The following is a 17,027-nucleotide window of genomic DNA, read 5'->3' on the forward strand; positions in this document are numbered from 1 at the left end:
GATTTCTTTGCTGCATGTTTGACTAGTCAATGGGTCAAATACGCTGTAAAAAACCGCACATACAATGGTACCCGGGTCGGCTCGGGAAGACTACATCTCCCATCATCCTTCCACCGCTCCCGCTGATAACAGCGAGAACGGCGCGGCTGAGGGGAGTAGCAGTGTCCTCAGCTGAGCCGGGGCTGCTCACTGTTTTAAAAAAAAACACCAATTCTCACCTGCGCATGTTCCCACGTGCCACTGATGCTGAGGTCACCGGGACTGATCAGCTGATGAACCCAAGTGACCTCACTCCTGCAGTAGAGCAATGTACACTGACAGGAGTGATTTCACTCCTGTCAGTGTACATTGCTGTCTTCTACAGCAGTGACATCAGTGATTTCTGATGTCATTGCTGTAGAAGTGACCCGGATCGCTGAGGGACTATCTGGATTACGTCGTGACGGTGGACAGGTGAGGGATATGGTTGTTTTTTTATTTTTATTTTTTTTAAAGAAGATTGAGGGATTCGTGGACTGGGCATATAATAAAAAAATTATTAAAACCGTGTGTCATTTTATTTCATTAAAATACTTTATTCTGGCGGTGTCTTTAATTGAAAAAGCGGCGAAAACTTTACTACGAGGTTAGTAATGGGGGCCTCTGATAGACACCCTCCATAACTGACCTGTGCTTCACATCATCCGCCAATACAAGGCTGACATGAACCCCAACCCCATTACCCCACTCGCCACCACTACATGGCAGTGGGAAGAGCGGAGGTTAAGCGCCTGATTTGGCGCATCTTATGGATGCGCTATTTCTGGGACTGCTGAGGGGTGATATTATTAGCCACAGAGGGGGCTAGTATCCATGGCCCCTTCTCTGGCTATTAATATCAGCCTGCAGCTGTCTGTTTAGCCTTTTCTGGTTAGATTTTATAGGGGGACCCTACGTCAATTTTTTTCTGGGGTCCCCTGTAATCTAGCCAGTAAAGGCTAAGCAAACAGCTGTGGGCTGTTATTAATAGCCACGGAAAATTTTATGGCCCCTTCCCCGGCTACTAATATCAGCCCCCAGTGGTCGGCTTTCTCTCTGCTGGTTATGAAAATGATTCGGGAGCCCATGACATTTTTTTTTTAAGTTTTAGAATCTGTGCCCATGATTCAGATTTAGCAGCGCTTTGGATGCATATTTTTGTTGCATTCTATTGAACGCAGGTAAATCCACAAGTCCTGAAAGACGTTCTGCTTGTCAGTTTCCACTGGTGATCCGCAGCCTCAAATGCACGCATAGTGGACATGGAATTTCTAGAAATACCATCCACTATGCTGTAACATCTGGCTGCTGAGGGTTTGATGCTGTATAAACACGCAGTGTCAAACCTGCAGTGGCTCCTGATCGTGGGCACATACTCAAACTCACCCGCAGCATGTCAATTTCTTTAGTGGAGACACTAGTCTCCGCTGCAAATTTTGACTGATTGAAGTATCATACGCGGTGGATCCGCAAGTGCTGACAGCAAAAGTGCGGCATTAGAACACAGTGTTTTGGATGCAGCAAAAATACGCTGTGTCCAAAGCACAGCTTGTTGCTGTTCCTGGGGACATAGCTGCTAATAAAACAGCTGTGAGTTGTTAATAATAGCCAGGGACTATGTTTGCCTAATGGCACCTTCCTAGGCTAAAAATAGCAGCTCTCAGCTGCCCCAGAAATGTCATGAATGGAAATGCTAATGAAGATTGGGTATATGGGATTTGCTGCACCTAGCCCTTTTGTTTGGTGATGACAAGGTGTCAATCAAACCCATTCAATACCAAACCTAATTAAAGTAAAGAGTTAAATAAACACACAGACACAGAGCAAACACCTTATTTGAAATACCACACACATTCTTAAATTAGCCAATATACTCACCCCAGTTCTGACGGTTAATCGAAGGGTTAAAGCAATGTCCCACGTTTCTTTTTTCAAATAACTTTATTTAGCTCCAAAAAGCATTCATTGATGTACAAAAACACATTAAAAAATGCTTCAAAAAACGCATAAAAAAGCGTCAAAATGCATGTTTTTTACTGCAGCATCTTTCCTGCCAAGGCGATGCAGAAACGCTGCAGAAATTTCTACTTCAAATCCTGAACATGCGCACACAGCCTGATGGTGATTTTTTTTTTTTTTAAATGTACATTTTACTTGGGTTTTGTTTTTGTTTTCTTGTGTGGATGTGGTTTTGGTTAACCAGATGTCTAGTTTAATTTATTTGCAGTTTGTTTTCTTCAAAATATTGCAACATTTATGTACAATAGTTTTTTAGAACTCTAGTGGAGTACATTTGTTTCTCATATGAAGACTAACGTGTTACATTTTAAAGCTTAATAAAAATTTTGCAACTTTTATTTTTAAAAGGTGCTGAAAAACAACAGCACAAAAAAAAGCATCTTTCAATTTGGATCAATTTATCAAACATTGTGAACCTGTTTTGATCAATTTGGGTGCAAAATTCTTTATTTTTATTTGGCTTAAATATTTACTTGCTTAATCCACCAATGGAAAAAAGGGAGAAGATTAAAAAAAAAAAGAATTTAAAAGTGAAAAATGCAAATGATTGGGGTTGTTGTGCTTCATCTAGTTTTAGACTTGTGTTTTACATGCTTTTTGGTCGTCGACAGGGGACTTCATTTATAGGAAAAGGACGTGTAACTTAAAGAGGTTGTCAACTACATTTACATTGATGGCCTAGCCTTAGGATTGGTCCTCAATGTCTGATTGGCCGGGGTACGGCTGTTATCGGTGTCCGCTACAACTGCCGGTGGAAAATACTTGCGGGGCTGGCCGTTTACTTATAGTGGCTGCCACAGGGTACTACACGTCCTCCTCCTATTGAGTTGATTAGGAGGCGGATGTGCAGTACCCTGCAGCAGCCACTACAAGTAGACTTCCAAATCCACAAGTAAGCACTTGCAGCTGCCGACACCGATAACAGCTGATCGGATGTCGGACCCCGGCCAATCAGACATTGATGACCAATCCTAAGGATAGGCCATCAATCTAAAAGTAGTGGACAAGCTCTTTAAATGGCAAGAACATGTGACAAAATGTAGGCCCAGTAAACTTGCCAAAAGCGTCTAAAAATATGGCAAATTTAAAATCCAACATGAGTTTCTGATAAATTTGTCCCAAGCATAAAAGCTAATTTTTTGCTTGTGTCCTGGTCCCCTACCTATGGGATATGAGGGATAAGACCAGGGCCAACTCCAGGTTTTTGTGGGCCCCGGGCGAAAGAGTCTCAGTGGGCCCCTCTAACACATACCACGATTCATGATGCACAGATACCGCAGAGAAATATATATATATATATAGTACAAGGCCAAAGATTTCACTTCTTACATTACATGACCAATATCTATTGTAAATTCTACAATAGCTCAGAAATCGGCGAATCGCTCTACACAGTATACTGGCCCCCATGTAACGCTCCATACAGAATACTGGCCCCCATGTAACGCTCCATGCAGGCTGCCCCCCCCACATAATACCCCATGCAGGCTGTTCCCCCCCACCAATATAATGCCCCATGTAGGATGTCGACCCCCCCCTTATAATGCTCCATGCCGGATGTCACACCCCCTCTCTTATAATGCCCCATGCAGGATGTCCCCCCCCTCCCCTATAATGCCCCATGCAGGATGTCACCCCCCTCCCTTATAATGCCCCATGCCGGATGTCACACCCCCCTCCCTTATAATGCCCCATGCCGGATGTCACACCCCCCTCCCTTATAATGCCCCATGCAGGATGTCACACCCCCCTCACTTATAATGCCCCATGCAGGATGTCACCCCCCCCCTTATAATGCTCCATGCAGGATGTCACACCCCCTCTCTTATAATGCCCCATGCAGGATGTCCCCCCCCCCCCTTCCCCTATAATGCCCCATGCAGGATATCACCCCTCCCCCCTTATAATGCCCCATGCAGGATGTCACACCCCCCTCCCTTATAATGCCCCATGCAGGATGTCACACACCCCTCACTTATAATGCCCCATGCAGGATGTCACCCCCCCTTATAATGCCCCATGCAGGATGTCACACACCCCCCTCCCTTATAATGCCCCATGCAGGATGTCACACCCCCCCTCCTCCCTTATAATGCCCCATGCAGGATGTCACCCCCCCTCCCTTATAATGCCCCATGCCTCCATACAATAAAAAAAAAATCAAATACCTCACTTCTCACCTGCTGCCGCTGCTCTTGGCTCCAGCGTCGCTGGCATCTTCCCGCTCTGCGCTGGGACGGCTCAGGAGAGAGCGCGGTGGAAAGACGTCACCGCACCCTCTGATCTGAGACATCACAGTGCAGCAGCCACGGAGGATGAAGGACCTGCTGCGGAGGCACGGGGAGATGTAAGTATTGTGCCCGGGTGCTCCGGGTGCTGACGCCGGCCCTGGATAAGACTTTGTTGGGTCTTTTTTGTGTTTTTTTTTTTTTTTTTGCCGAATCATTGGGAATTTAGTGTCTATGCTCTTTCTTGCTTGTGATTGGGCAGTGTCATTGCTTTTGGAGGACCATTGCTGGGTAATGCAGTATTCACATTATTTGTAATGCATGTGCATTGGTGGATTGTGGCAGTATTGTTGGATAGGCATGTACAGAGGTAGTAAATGTAGTCAGTTCATGGCAATCAGTTATGGTCAGGCTAGTCACCACAGTGGCACAACCATAGGATTGCTGCCATAAGTAAGTTTATTAAAAAATTTTCCTGTTGAGAAAATATTCTTAGGGGACAAGAAATCATCTTTAAAGGGAACCTGTCATGTACGATAATGCTATTAAAGGGGTTGTCCGGCCTTAGAGTACAAGTCTGTAGTGACTGCAAACTTGTGAATTCTCAGATCGCGTGTAATGTGTGCTGTGAGGCTTCTCTGGTGCCAGCACCTTGAGCGGGCGGTCATGTGACTGCAAGTGTGTGATTTGCATACTTCTGACCACATTCCGACTAGATGTACTCGACCTTTCTCAATACACTTGGATTGGGCGAGGCCTCGCACGTTTAGTCGGCACATGACCGCATGTATGCAAATCACATACTTGCAGCCATGCACTTGATGCTTGCAACGCTTGTAGCGGAAAATCCTAACCGCGCACTGTGTGCTTGCTGTGAGGATTACAAGTCTGCAGTCACATAGAGTGACTACAGACTTGTACCTTAAGGCCGGACAACCCTTTAACCTGCAGATATAGGGTTAATCTGCAGGTTAATAGTGTTAGGTCCCCTTCACATGTCCATGTTTCCAATACTTGTGGCGTCCAGTTTCACACGTACTAAAGTCACATGCATACCCATTATAATCCATGGGGCTGCGCACATGTAAAACACATACCGCACACGGGTGACATCTGTATGCCGTCCGTGTGACACGTACCAGAATAGAATACAGATTTTTAAGTGATTTAAAGATAATAGATAGTTTGTAATGCTTTCTATTAAGTCACCTAAATAATGAAGAATACGACTTGGGGACCCTCCTATTTTTTGAAACCAGCAAAGGTAAAGCAGACAGCTGTGAGCTGATACTATCAGGTTTGGAAGGTCCATGGTTATTGGGCCCTTCCCCTCCTGAAAATACCAGCCTCCAGCCACCCCATAAGTGGGCATCACATGAGATGCTCCAATTCTTGTGCTTTGCCTCGGCTCTTCCTGATTCCTTTGGTAATTGGGGTAATGGCTTTTGGTTTTGATATGAGCTGTAAATTGTCCAAAAGCACATCTGGCAATCAAGCCTTAGAGAAAAAACAAAACAGACACAAAAAAATACTTTAATGAAATAAAGATTCCCCCCACACTTCTCATTCACTACTTTATTCAAAAAAGAAAAAAAATTCATGCAGGTCCGCCGTGGTTCACTGAATCCAATGTATTCCAGCGGTTCTGATGCTCCATAGCCTTTGCCTTCATCCATTGCCGGGTCCCGCTGCGTAGCATGAAACCCAGCGATTCTTAAGAGCGGTAACATCAGTAACATTACTGCTCTTCAGACATTCTGAGTCTCGCGCTGCCCTTTGTGTGCCCCAGCGACTTTGATAACAAGGGACCATCCCAGCCTAATTATATCATATCTCCGCTGTCTGCTTTACCTCTGCTGGTTTAAAAAAATAGGGTGGGGGGCACATAATTTTTTTTCATTTAACTATTTATTTATGTGGCTTACTAGAAAGCTCTATCATCTTTGCACATCATTAACAGTTAAAAATCAAATTGGGGGGGCCCCCACATATTTTTTTTTCATTTAATTATTTATGTGGCTTAATAGAAAGCACTACTATCTGTCTATCTTTGCACGTCTCTTAAAAATTTGTAATTTCTATTCTGTGTTCTATCCTGGTACGTGTTACATGGATGGCACACGGATGACGCACAGATGGTAAAAGTGGGACGTCCCACACGGACGTGTTTTTATGCGCATGTGTGAAGGGGGCCTTAGAAAGGTGTCCGGCTGCTATACTGAACGTGCAGCATGTGGGAGAAAATTTAACTTTATTTCTCCCGGGAGCCGCCAGCTTAAAGTCATACAGGTGCGCCAGTGTGGCTACAGTCATCACTAACTATAATGTGAACGGTAGCTGTAAGGAGGATGCCCCGACATTTTGAATTACAGCCAGCTCATCCATACAGCTGGTGGTTCCTGGGAGAAATAAAGTTCATTTTCTCCCGAGTGCACACTTTCAATACAGATTCCGGGCACCTTTATAACACTATATTAAAGGGGTGGTCCTGGACTTTTTACTATGTGTCTAATAATTAACAGGCTAACAGAGGCAACTACCTGCCTGCTTTACCTGACTCCATCACAGAGCGGTCATTGACAGTTCCTGCTGTTGATTCAGTTGCTCCCTGTCAGCAGAGCAGCTCTTCTTCTTCCAGGCTGCTCTGTCGATGGACATCGGCAGTCACTCTCCACTAGTTTGATAAGCTGGCTGCCCGCTACCTATTAGAATGACTTCAACAGAGAAAAGAAGCCGTCTCTATGTTGACATGACGTCAGCAGAAGCGACTGAATGGCTGGCAGAACTGCGCCGAGCACAAGAGGTTGGTAGGTAGCAACTACCTTTCTCTTAGTGCTTAGGCACATTTATTTTATTTTTTTTACAGCGTCCCGGATATCACCTTGTGACCTGCAGATTAAACCTATATTTGCAGGTTAATGGTGTTAGCGGACATGGCTGGTTCTTTTTAATGAACAGATTATTTTTTCTTGTGGTTGCTGCTCAAGCCTTTCTGCAGACTTCACAGCACAGTAAGCTATGACCGCTACCAGCATGATTAGATTATAAGGAAGTGGTGTCTGTATAACGGTCTTATTGTTTCCTGGGGTAGTGACATCTATCAGGTGCTTTTTTTTGATCTTTTGAGGAAGTCAGGAGTCTAGTAAATTACACCTGTTTCTTTGAGAACAAATCTTCTTTTGTGATGACGAACTTTCTGATCTTTCAGCAGAAACACTGCATTTTTTTTTAAAAGATGGAGCCCTCAAAATGAATAGGACTCTGCCTTAAATGCTGGAAAGTTGTGGATCCCAACCCAAGCATAATTGGCAGATTTCTGACCTTTTAGTCAAGTCAACGGAGAGCGCAGCATGTGTGAGACCACCTCTCTATGCGCCATTTGAGTGATTGATGTCTTATACTGTGGTGGAACTCGCATCCGTCTGATATTTATAACTTATCTTGAAGATCCTTTGATTTAAAAAAAAAAAAAAAAAAAGAAATAAAATAGCATTACGCAATGTCGTCATAGGTTGACGCTTCTTGCTATTAACCACCAGCGTGAATTATAGAGATGAATGTATAGCTTTTACAGGAAAACTGATTCAGTTTATGAAGAATCAGCAAAATTGAGATATTTCTGTTGAAACTGCCTTGAAAGCGGTGTTTGCATCATGGCCCTGTAAGTCATTGCCTGCAGTATCTTCAGTTTAAAGGGGACCTGTCACCAGAAAAAATGCTATTAACCTGCAGGTTAATAGCGTTATTATCCTGGCTGGCTCCTGCACTTAGCCTAACTCTGCAGGCATAACTGACTGTCAGCTGGCCCTAATCCCAGGGACTGAACCGGCGCAGCCCCCGTGGCTGAAACAGCGCCACCAGCCCTGACTGACACTGGCTATGCATTGGGGCCGGCTGTCAGTCGGGGCCAGGGGCACTGCTTCAGTCACAGGGGCGGCGCCGACGTGGGTTCAATCACCGCTCTAAGTATACAGAGCAGCGGCTGTAACCACCTCCCCAACCCTGACTGACACTGGCCCTACATTGGGGCCGGCTGTCAGTCAGGGAAAGGGGCATGGTTACAGCCATCACACTCTATACACAGAGTGGTGACTGAAACCAAATGCTGCCGGGGGGAATGAAGCTATATTTCTCCCCGGAGCGTTCGTCTACATGCAGGCGTCGGGCAGCATAATAACGCTATTAACCTGCAGATTAACCCCATATCTGCAGGTTAACAGCATTTTTTCTGGTGACAGGTTCTCTTTAAGGCAACTTCACAAGGGGTTATAGGGAACTTGTCATCCAATTTTCAGTGAGAAACCAAGTTCATGCAGTCCTTTTGGACAACTTTCTAAACTTGCCCTCATTACCATCGTTAGTTTTTTGGGCACAAGCAGTTCATGGAGTCATCGGGTTGGTCACATGGGTGGTGCAGTACCATCATGGCTTTTATCTTGTCCTGTCCCTTTGATTGACATCTCTTGTGCCTTTACCAGCAGTGCGAGCTGCTGCACTTAACCTTGTGTTTTTCTTCTCTGCCAACGAATAGCACTTCGGTTTATTGTACTTGTCCAGATTGTACTAGTGGAGAATATATGGGAAAATGCAAGAAAAAAAAAAACCCTGCTTTCATGAGCTGGACCACATAGTGATTGGGGAGATATAGGAGAAAAAGGAAAGAAGACCATCTTTGCTGATGTTGAAGTTGGCTGAAAACAATCTTTATCGGTGGGTGCTATAGTCTGTTGGCAAACACAGCATTAACAGAAAAAGCAAGGGCGAATTCTGCACAACCATCTGAAAATAATGTAAAAACTATGCATCTCATAGTAGCACTATGAGTGAGGGCGGTTTTGTCAGAAACGCGTCAGCTTTTTAATGTCTCCATGGACTTTTGTATTTTTAATGGATTTACAATAAAAATTGAATAATTTTTAAATTATTATCTGATGGATATGCTGAATTGTCCCTTGCTTTTTCTTTTTATTGGGGAGATATTTGCCTCTGGAGTTACCCTCACTTAGAGCATTTCTTGATATGTATTGCTGCCTGGGTCCAAATTTGGGTTCCCTTTGTGGTGGTGGGGTGCTGACATGTAGAAGATATTGTTCAGAAAGAAACTTGGGACCAATCTACTGGTGCTTTGTTCCGCAGTGATTACTCCTAGACACATAGATAACTTGGTTGCATTTTTACTTTATTCTATAATTTAATTGCAAACCATAGCGTGCAGCTTAGGGTTCATCAGATGAATTACACATGTGTCGTGCCATGGTTTGGACTTTTCCTTGTGATAAAAGTGCCAGTGTAAATTGCTCTTGACTCGTCCTTTCTGAACAATATCAGGAGTGTACTAATGGAAGAAGAAGAACACAGCATGAGTAGGATTTCGGCTCAGCTTGCGCTAGTGCATAATCAGAGATAAAGGGACATTCATTGTCCCAATCACTCATACCAAATCCTTAAAGAAAAATAATGCTTCCATGCATGTTGTGTTATGGAGGTGGTACCACCCAATCATAGAAGTGCTTCTAGTTCTGTATTATGAAGCCATAGGGACTTGGATACCGCTTTATAGGCAAGAATGAATTTTCTATTTGGCCTTCTGTTTGGGGAAGGTGAAGCAGATGGACCATATGAAAGTGGTCATCCAACAACTATTCCCCGACTCCTATACACATGCGCTCCCAATATGGAGAGGGGTAAAGTTTGCTGTGTAAAGTGAAAAGAGACTGTCAGCAGCACCCACGAGAACAGATGATTGGGCATCTTGAAATCCAGCATGTCCTGATCCCTATCTTTAGTCAGGACACCTCCTTGCACATTAGATGTTACTCAGATCTCTGAAATCAGCAGGTTTGGCCAACGTTCATCAAATATGTCTGGGGGGCCTTTAGAGAAATTTCAGTGGTAGAAGCAAAAGTATATGTGGTATTATTCAGACAGTAAAAAGAAGGCTGTAAACTTAGTTGAGACGCAATTAATCAGATAATGGTTTTCCGTTTGTCAGCTGCTTCCCTTGTGATATTTCCACCCACCCAGGAGACTTCTTCTGACTTTGCTTTGTCCCTTTGTTCTCAACTGATCTATAAAGAATTTTCCCTATTATATTCACAACAGTCAGAACTGCTTGTATGTAGTATAGTACTAGAAGTATTCTCACTGAGCGTTACCTGGCCACAAGGCAGGTTCAGGGGCACCTTCCCTGCAATGTATTGATATATTTGCACTTTTATTTTCAAGTCTAATGTACAGGGCTATAATGTGGCACCCATAGAAGTGAGTGGCTCCTCTTAGTATAACTCTGATTTCATGTGGAGGCGTACAGATGTTTCTCTGTTTCTTAATACTCAATATAACCAAAAGAAAAGTTTCAGCGGATTCTACATTATGTAGATATTCACCCCTAGAGGCACCCAAAGGCTCAATAACACATACATACATAAGCAGATCTTCTGGAAGTCTAGTAGTGATCTTACAAAATGATATAAAAGGGTCCTCAGAATTGCAAGCTATCGCCTATCCACAGGAGTTCGATAACTGAGACTCCATCCCGAAAATAGGGTTCTGAAATGCCCCATAGGAATAGAACAGTTGTTGGCTTTCGCCAGCAGGTCTGCATTTCAAGGCCTTTCTCTCTAGATTGGTGGGGTGCCAGTGAATGACTGTAACTGTACAAGTTATCACCCATCCTGTATATAGGTGATAACCTGCAATAACCCTTAATTTATTATGCATGCACAGAATAGGTGGTATATATAACTACAAATATTGGTTCCTGAGTGGAGAAACCTCTTTAAGTTCCTTTCCTTGGTTACCATTTACCAGCTATTCATTATCCCCCCCCCTCCCCCCACTGGCTGCTGTTTACTGCTGCTACTTTGGGTTATGATCTGGGGTAATCCGTGCAGGGAGACTGAATTTCCAATACAATGTAAAACAGAAGGTTGTTGGATAACGGTAGTGGCAAATGACCCCTTATCACTGGGAACTTGGAGACCTGCCTCTGATTTTCATTTACCTTGTAACATTTGACATTATTTTGGCACAATGGACTAACAACATTTTACTATGTGCTTTAATGCCTGAGTTAACACAAAAGTAGGTTGAACCTAAAAATTATCTTATATGTATGGGCTCCTTCTGAGTCCACCTCAACAGAGGAGATAAGGAATGGGGATTGTTGAACTATATCTCCAGATCCTTTTGTTTCCGGCTGGGTTTTACTGCCGTGAGAGTTTATGGGGATTGTTGAACTATATCTCCATATCCTTTTGTTTCCGGCTGGGTTTTGCTGCCGTGAGAGTTTTTTTTTACAGTGCCTGACTTCGATTGCTATTTGAATGCATGGTCTACTGAGCTGGAGGTTCATGTGTATGAGGATGTCGGAAGAGATTGTTATTTAAGATGTATAGACACCTTAAAGGGATTCTTTCACCCCTAAAATGCAATATAAGCTACTTATACAGTACTATAATTGACTTGGCCCCTATAAAACTTATACCTGTGGAATAGAGTTTACTACTTTAGTTGGGCCAATACCCGGTTTTATTTTATATGTAAATGAATACTTCTTGGTGCATCCTTGGAGTGGCCGAATGCTAAGTGCACTGGTCTGTCCCCTCAATCAACATGCCTTGCACCTCCTCTTAGCTTTAATGACAAATGAGTGCCACTTGAATTCCCAACCTTGTGTTTCCTCCCTGACATTGCAGGAGCTGGACAGGCGCGCTCGCACAGTATCAGTACTAGCACACTCTCTTCCTTCTTTTCTGTCTGCAGCGGCCACTCACTACTGTGCGATCCTGTGTCAAGCGAAGGGGCCCTGCAGTCAGGAAAGAGGGATGTAAACGCTCTTGCACTGACAGTGTGTGTGTATGTGCTCTCGCCTGTATGTGCTCTCGCTGTACTCCTGCAGTGTCAGTGTGGACATTCAGGGCAGGGGAGTCAGCCTGTGCTCGCTCTGGGTAAGCAATTGTCAATCGAGGTAAGAGGAGGTTCGTGGCATGTTGATCAAGGGGCAAAATAGTGCAGTGAGCCCTTAGCCACGCCATGGGTGCACCAAAGGCCCTCATTTGCATATGAAATAAAATGTTTTTTCTGTTCAACTAAAGGTATGAAATCTATACCGTAGGAATGAGCATCATAGAGGATAAGTTCCCTATATGACTGTATAAGTAGCTTAAATCAAGTTTTTGGGGTGACTGACTCCCTTTAATTGTGCAGTGTTTATTACTGATGTAGCCTGAAGTTATCCAGATACTTTTTGCAGAGGAATACATGATGCTTAATGATATTGATTTACATTTGTGCCATCTTTTATGTCCATACAGACTTCTTACTCTGTTTATTTTGAGTAATAAGCATTGGCAAGGCTTCATGGATATCATATTCAGTTGGGGTCCTGCATGCGGAGAAGGTGATATTTCATTTAATGCCAGCACAGTGTAGTATTTCATTACTCCTCAGATATTTGTATAAATCAGTGTTAGATCTACAAGGAGTCATTTACATTATAAAGAGTTTCACGTCTCTGAATCACAGATGTCTTATGTGTGGGTTACACCCCGAATACAGGCAGAATCTGTTTAGGGGGTCTTCAGATATCTTAAAGGGACTGTCAGCACAAGATGACTGTTCAAGCTAAGTCCCACCGCTCGGTGCTTCACGTCAGAGCCAAACTTGCTTGCTTTCTATCTATCTCCACCCCCTCATCTGTGATTGACAGCTCTGGCATTATAGCGGCATTAGAACAATTCCTGGAATTCGCATATACCATCTGTCCATACAAGAAATACCCCATACACTTCAATCACGGGATAAAATATATGACATACATATGCCCCAGACTGTAGAGATAGACGCCCATTCGGAAAACTAATCCTAACCCAAAAGAAAAAACCGAACACCTAGGTCATAGTGTACAGAAAATAAAGAACTATCCAAACAATGTGTCAGACTAAAAAAACTTTATTAAAAACGTCATTGGTTCTTGGTGGCACTGAGACAAAAAGTGCACACACGGGTATATACAAAATGCATAATACACCTATATAAAGTACAGATGCAAAAACAAAGGGCCAAACTATGCCATAGTATATCAATGCTGCGTACACGATATGAAATATGTACTATATTAAACCCACATACTCTGGTATACAAAATGTAAAAAGTGCAAAGAGTACAGTGCAACCCTATCAATATTCAATTGTATATAAGGTCAATGACCAAATAAGGCTGCAAATCTCATACACCTAAACAATTGCCGGTGCGAGTAAAACTACTCAGAGTGGAACTAAAGTTATATATCTTGACCAAATGAATGTCTAGAAGGTATAAGTGCAAAATGCTATATAAATTAGCTCTGTAAATCAATAAGGCACAGCATGGAATAGGAAAAATCTCAATACCTGGTGGTCCGTAACCAGGGGTCGGCGTGCAGCACACGGAGTTACGGACCACCAGGTATTGAGATTTTTCCTATTCCATGCTGTGCCTTATTGATTTACAGAGCTAATTTATATACACTGCTCAAAGAAATAAAGGGAACACTCAAATAACACATCCTAGATCTGAATGAATGAAATAGTCTCATTGAATACTTTGTTCTGTACAAAGTGAATGTGCTGACAACAAAATCACACAAAAATCATCAATGGAAATCAAATTTATTAACCAATGGAGGGCTGGATTTGGAGTCACCCCCAAAATTAAAGTGGAAAAACACGCTACAGGCTGATCCAACTTTGATGTAATGTCCTTAAAACAAGTCAAAATGAGGCTCAGTATTGTGTGTGGCCTCCACGTGCCTGTATGACCTCCCTACAACGCCTGTGTGTTTTTTTTTTTTAAATATGGATGGCATAGTTGGGGTATAGCTAAAGTAAAAGAAAGGGGTGGAAAGCCCCTTTAAAGGGATTGTCCACTTTAGATTTAGAGCATCACTCCAGTGTTTTTTGTTTTTTATTTCAGCGCTGAAGTGGTGCCACTAATGTAAGTTCCCTGATTCTAGTATTATCATACTTACCAACCACCGTCTTCAGTTGTCCCCAGCGCTGCTTCAATCCAGATTCACCATATGACAGGACCAGATCTGAGTCAGCGGTAATGGTTACAAGTTCTCAGTATGGAGGGCCTCGTTCCGGCTCTCATAGACTTACATTGAGTTGTGACTTCCAACTCGCCCAGCAAACATTAACTAAGAGCAGCCAATAAAAGTAGGTTGTGGATAAATCCTTTAAATGGATATTCCCATCTTAATAGATGGACATTGTAGAAGACCGACCACCAATGCTGTCTAGCTTGTAAGCACTGCACTGAAGCAGACCGGGATTAAAGCGTGCCCTAGTGATCCTGGTCAGTTTCAAAAATGGTTCTTACAAGATTAATAAAAAAGAGCTTGTCAACAATACATACGTTTTGATCTCTAGCAGCAGTGGTCGTTCTCCAAGGCAACAAACTGTAAATAAGGAAAAGTGTTCTGAAGAATGGCTAAAAATTGTAATATGTAATAAATTGCAAAATTGCTTGTATTTACAATGCCTCTCCGACAGTATGCATTTATGAATATGGTAATAACCCTTTAAGAGAAAAGGTCAGTGAGTATGGACTGGTTTTACACTGCATGTGTGTCCTAACTAGTCCTCTTTCATGACACAATATATGTATGGTAATAAAACGTTCATTATAGATTAGGTGACCTCTTCATTCATAAAGGGAATCTGTCACTAGGTTTTTGTTATGTAATATAAGAGCTGCATGATGTAGGAAATGAGAGTCTGAATCCACTGATTTGTCACTTACCAGACTATCTGTTTCAATAAAATTAGTGTTTTAAAGACTAGATGTCTCATGCCTCCTAGCATCTGCTCCCACCACTGCTAAGCAGCTTTCTGCCTATGCACTGTGTACACAGAAAGCTGCCAATCAGTGATGAGGGTGGGGTTATACACAGCTCAGCATTTAGAGAACTGCTAGATCTGCAGCAGAGAAAACAGGGATTGTATCAAAATGACAACATACGGACCAGCAAGTGACAAGTGACACATCGCTGGAATCAGGTTCTTTATCTCTGGTCGCCTCAGCAGCTTGCATTCCTTAGAAAGCTTCCAAAACCGAAAATTTAACCTCAGTTTTATCTCCTCCATTTCAGGGGACCCATTATGGATTTTAATTATTTTTGGTGTCGCTTCACAACAGTTTCTGGTGAAGTTAAAAATTAGCCTTTCAGAGTATCTTATTATATGTATTGCTAGTTTTAGGTTTGTTTAACTTTTCATTTTTATCTTTCTTTTAGTTTTATTTGGATAAGCATCAGGCAAATCCACAAAGATGGGGGAGCTTTTCCGCAGTGAAGAGATGACATTGGCACAGCTGTTTCTCCAGTCTGAAGCTGCTTACTGCTGTGTCAGTGAACTGGGAGAGCTGGGAAAAGTGCAGTTCCGTGATGTAAGTGTACAAAATTTACCAATGTGCAAAAAGTGATGTGATATCGAGGTTTGTGTTCTACAACAGAACAGGTAAATGGGTAAAATTACAAAGTGCTTGTAGAAACCATTAACTTTGCAATTTACCTCTTATTTACAAAAAATTTCCATTCTCAAAAGTGGAGGAATTTTTAATGTTATAGTGTACTTCTCATTCCCTAGGTGACCAGTCACCACTGCAGTCTATCAGAGGTGGCCGGTCTACTTGGCAAGTAGTTCACACTTGCAAAAATCGAATGGCTTTCAAGCGCTGGTGTTAAAATAAAAACACTTATACTGGCCTCTGGTGCCATTCTGGCGGTGTCGGCACTCATGTTCCCGGGGCTCACTTGAGGTTATGTCACGTGAACCCTGCGCCCAATCAGCGCTGGCGTCACTGTCCCCACATTCAGATATACAAGTAATCAAGAGGAAGTGAGCGGCCAACCTATTGATTACTTAAACGACTACACTGCTGGAACGGCGCCGACTCCTGAGATGAGTATAGGTGTTTTTATTTTATCAGGGGCAAACATTCAGATTGAGAAGGGGTTGTTGTCCTAGTAATGGACAACCCCTTTTAGCTGGCGGGATCGCTGGACATGATCAGCTTCAGTGTCCCTGCACTCATTAATTGCTGTAGAGACAACGCTGCCTCCACTTACAGTATCAGAAAATTCACAATTTGGACAAGCGGCTCTGTCAAATCAATCTGGAACACCACACCCTCTGGAAATAGCCAAGGGAGTGATTCGCTCCTGAGGACAGAATATAGAGGAACCCCTTTAATTTTAAAATGCCATATTAAATATTTTCTATACCATTCCTACAATCAAAATCTGAATATTCCACATTCTGAGTAGATGGGAGCTCAATACACTTGCATTGACTAAGGTCGGAAAAAGTCTGGTTGAAAGGTGGCCAGGGGTATGCATATCACATACTTTCGGTCACATGACCGCCTGTCTTGGCACCAATCCTCACAGAGTGCACTGTGCGAGATGTGAGGATTCACAAGCCTACAGTCTCCGAGTGACTGCAGACTTGTAGTTTTAGACCAGACAATCCTTTTAAGAACTTTTCCCTTCTTCACAAAATGAGAAGTAAGTGATTACGATATGGCTCTCAAAAACATAAAGCTGCTTTATTTGTTCTTGGAATGAACCAGATAGTTACAGCTGACCCTTCTCTGGTTAACAGATTAGCGGCAGTGGTCAAGAAGTTAAAAGGAACGTTGCTTTAATTGCATTCACTTGAAGGGGTATTCCCAGAATCCAAATTTGTCCTCTAAGGTATGGGATAGCTTGAGGGTCTG

The 17,027-nt window shown here is 42.9% G+C and overlaps 1 protein-coding gene across 6 annotated transcripts in view; it reads left to right on the plus strand.

Annotated features, from left to right (window-relative positions):
- The window catches only part of ATP6V0A1 (ATPase H+ transporting V0 subunit a1), an 82,970-nt gene that overhangs the window by 9,963 nt on the left and 55,980 nt on the right, over positions 1-17,027 (plus strand). For all 6 annotated transcript variants that reach the window (XM_073683574.1, XM_073683568.1, XM_073683570.1 and 3 more), the window contains exon 2: positions 15,544-15,695. In XM_073683574.1, the coding sequence (XP_073539675.1) occupies positions 15,579-15,695 (117 nt within the window). In that variant the 5' untranslated portion in view covers positions 15,544-15,578. The remainder of the gene's footprint in view (positions 1-15,543; positions 15,696-17,027) is intronic.

The sequence above is a fragment of the Phyllobates terribilis genome, unplaced genomic scaffold (assembly GCF_046119375.1).
Source record: "Phyllobates terribilis strain yellow unplaced genomic scaffold, ASM4611937v1 Scaffold_5__5_contigs__length_657084704, whole genome shotgun sequence".
Taxonomy (NCBI): Eukaryota; Metazoa; Chordata; class Amphibia; order Anura; family Dendrobatidae; genus Phyllobates; species Phyllobates terribilis.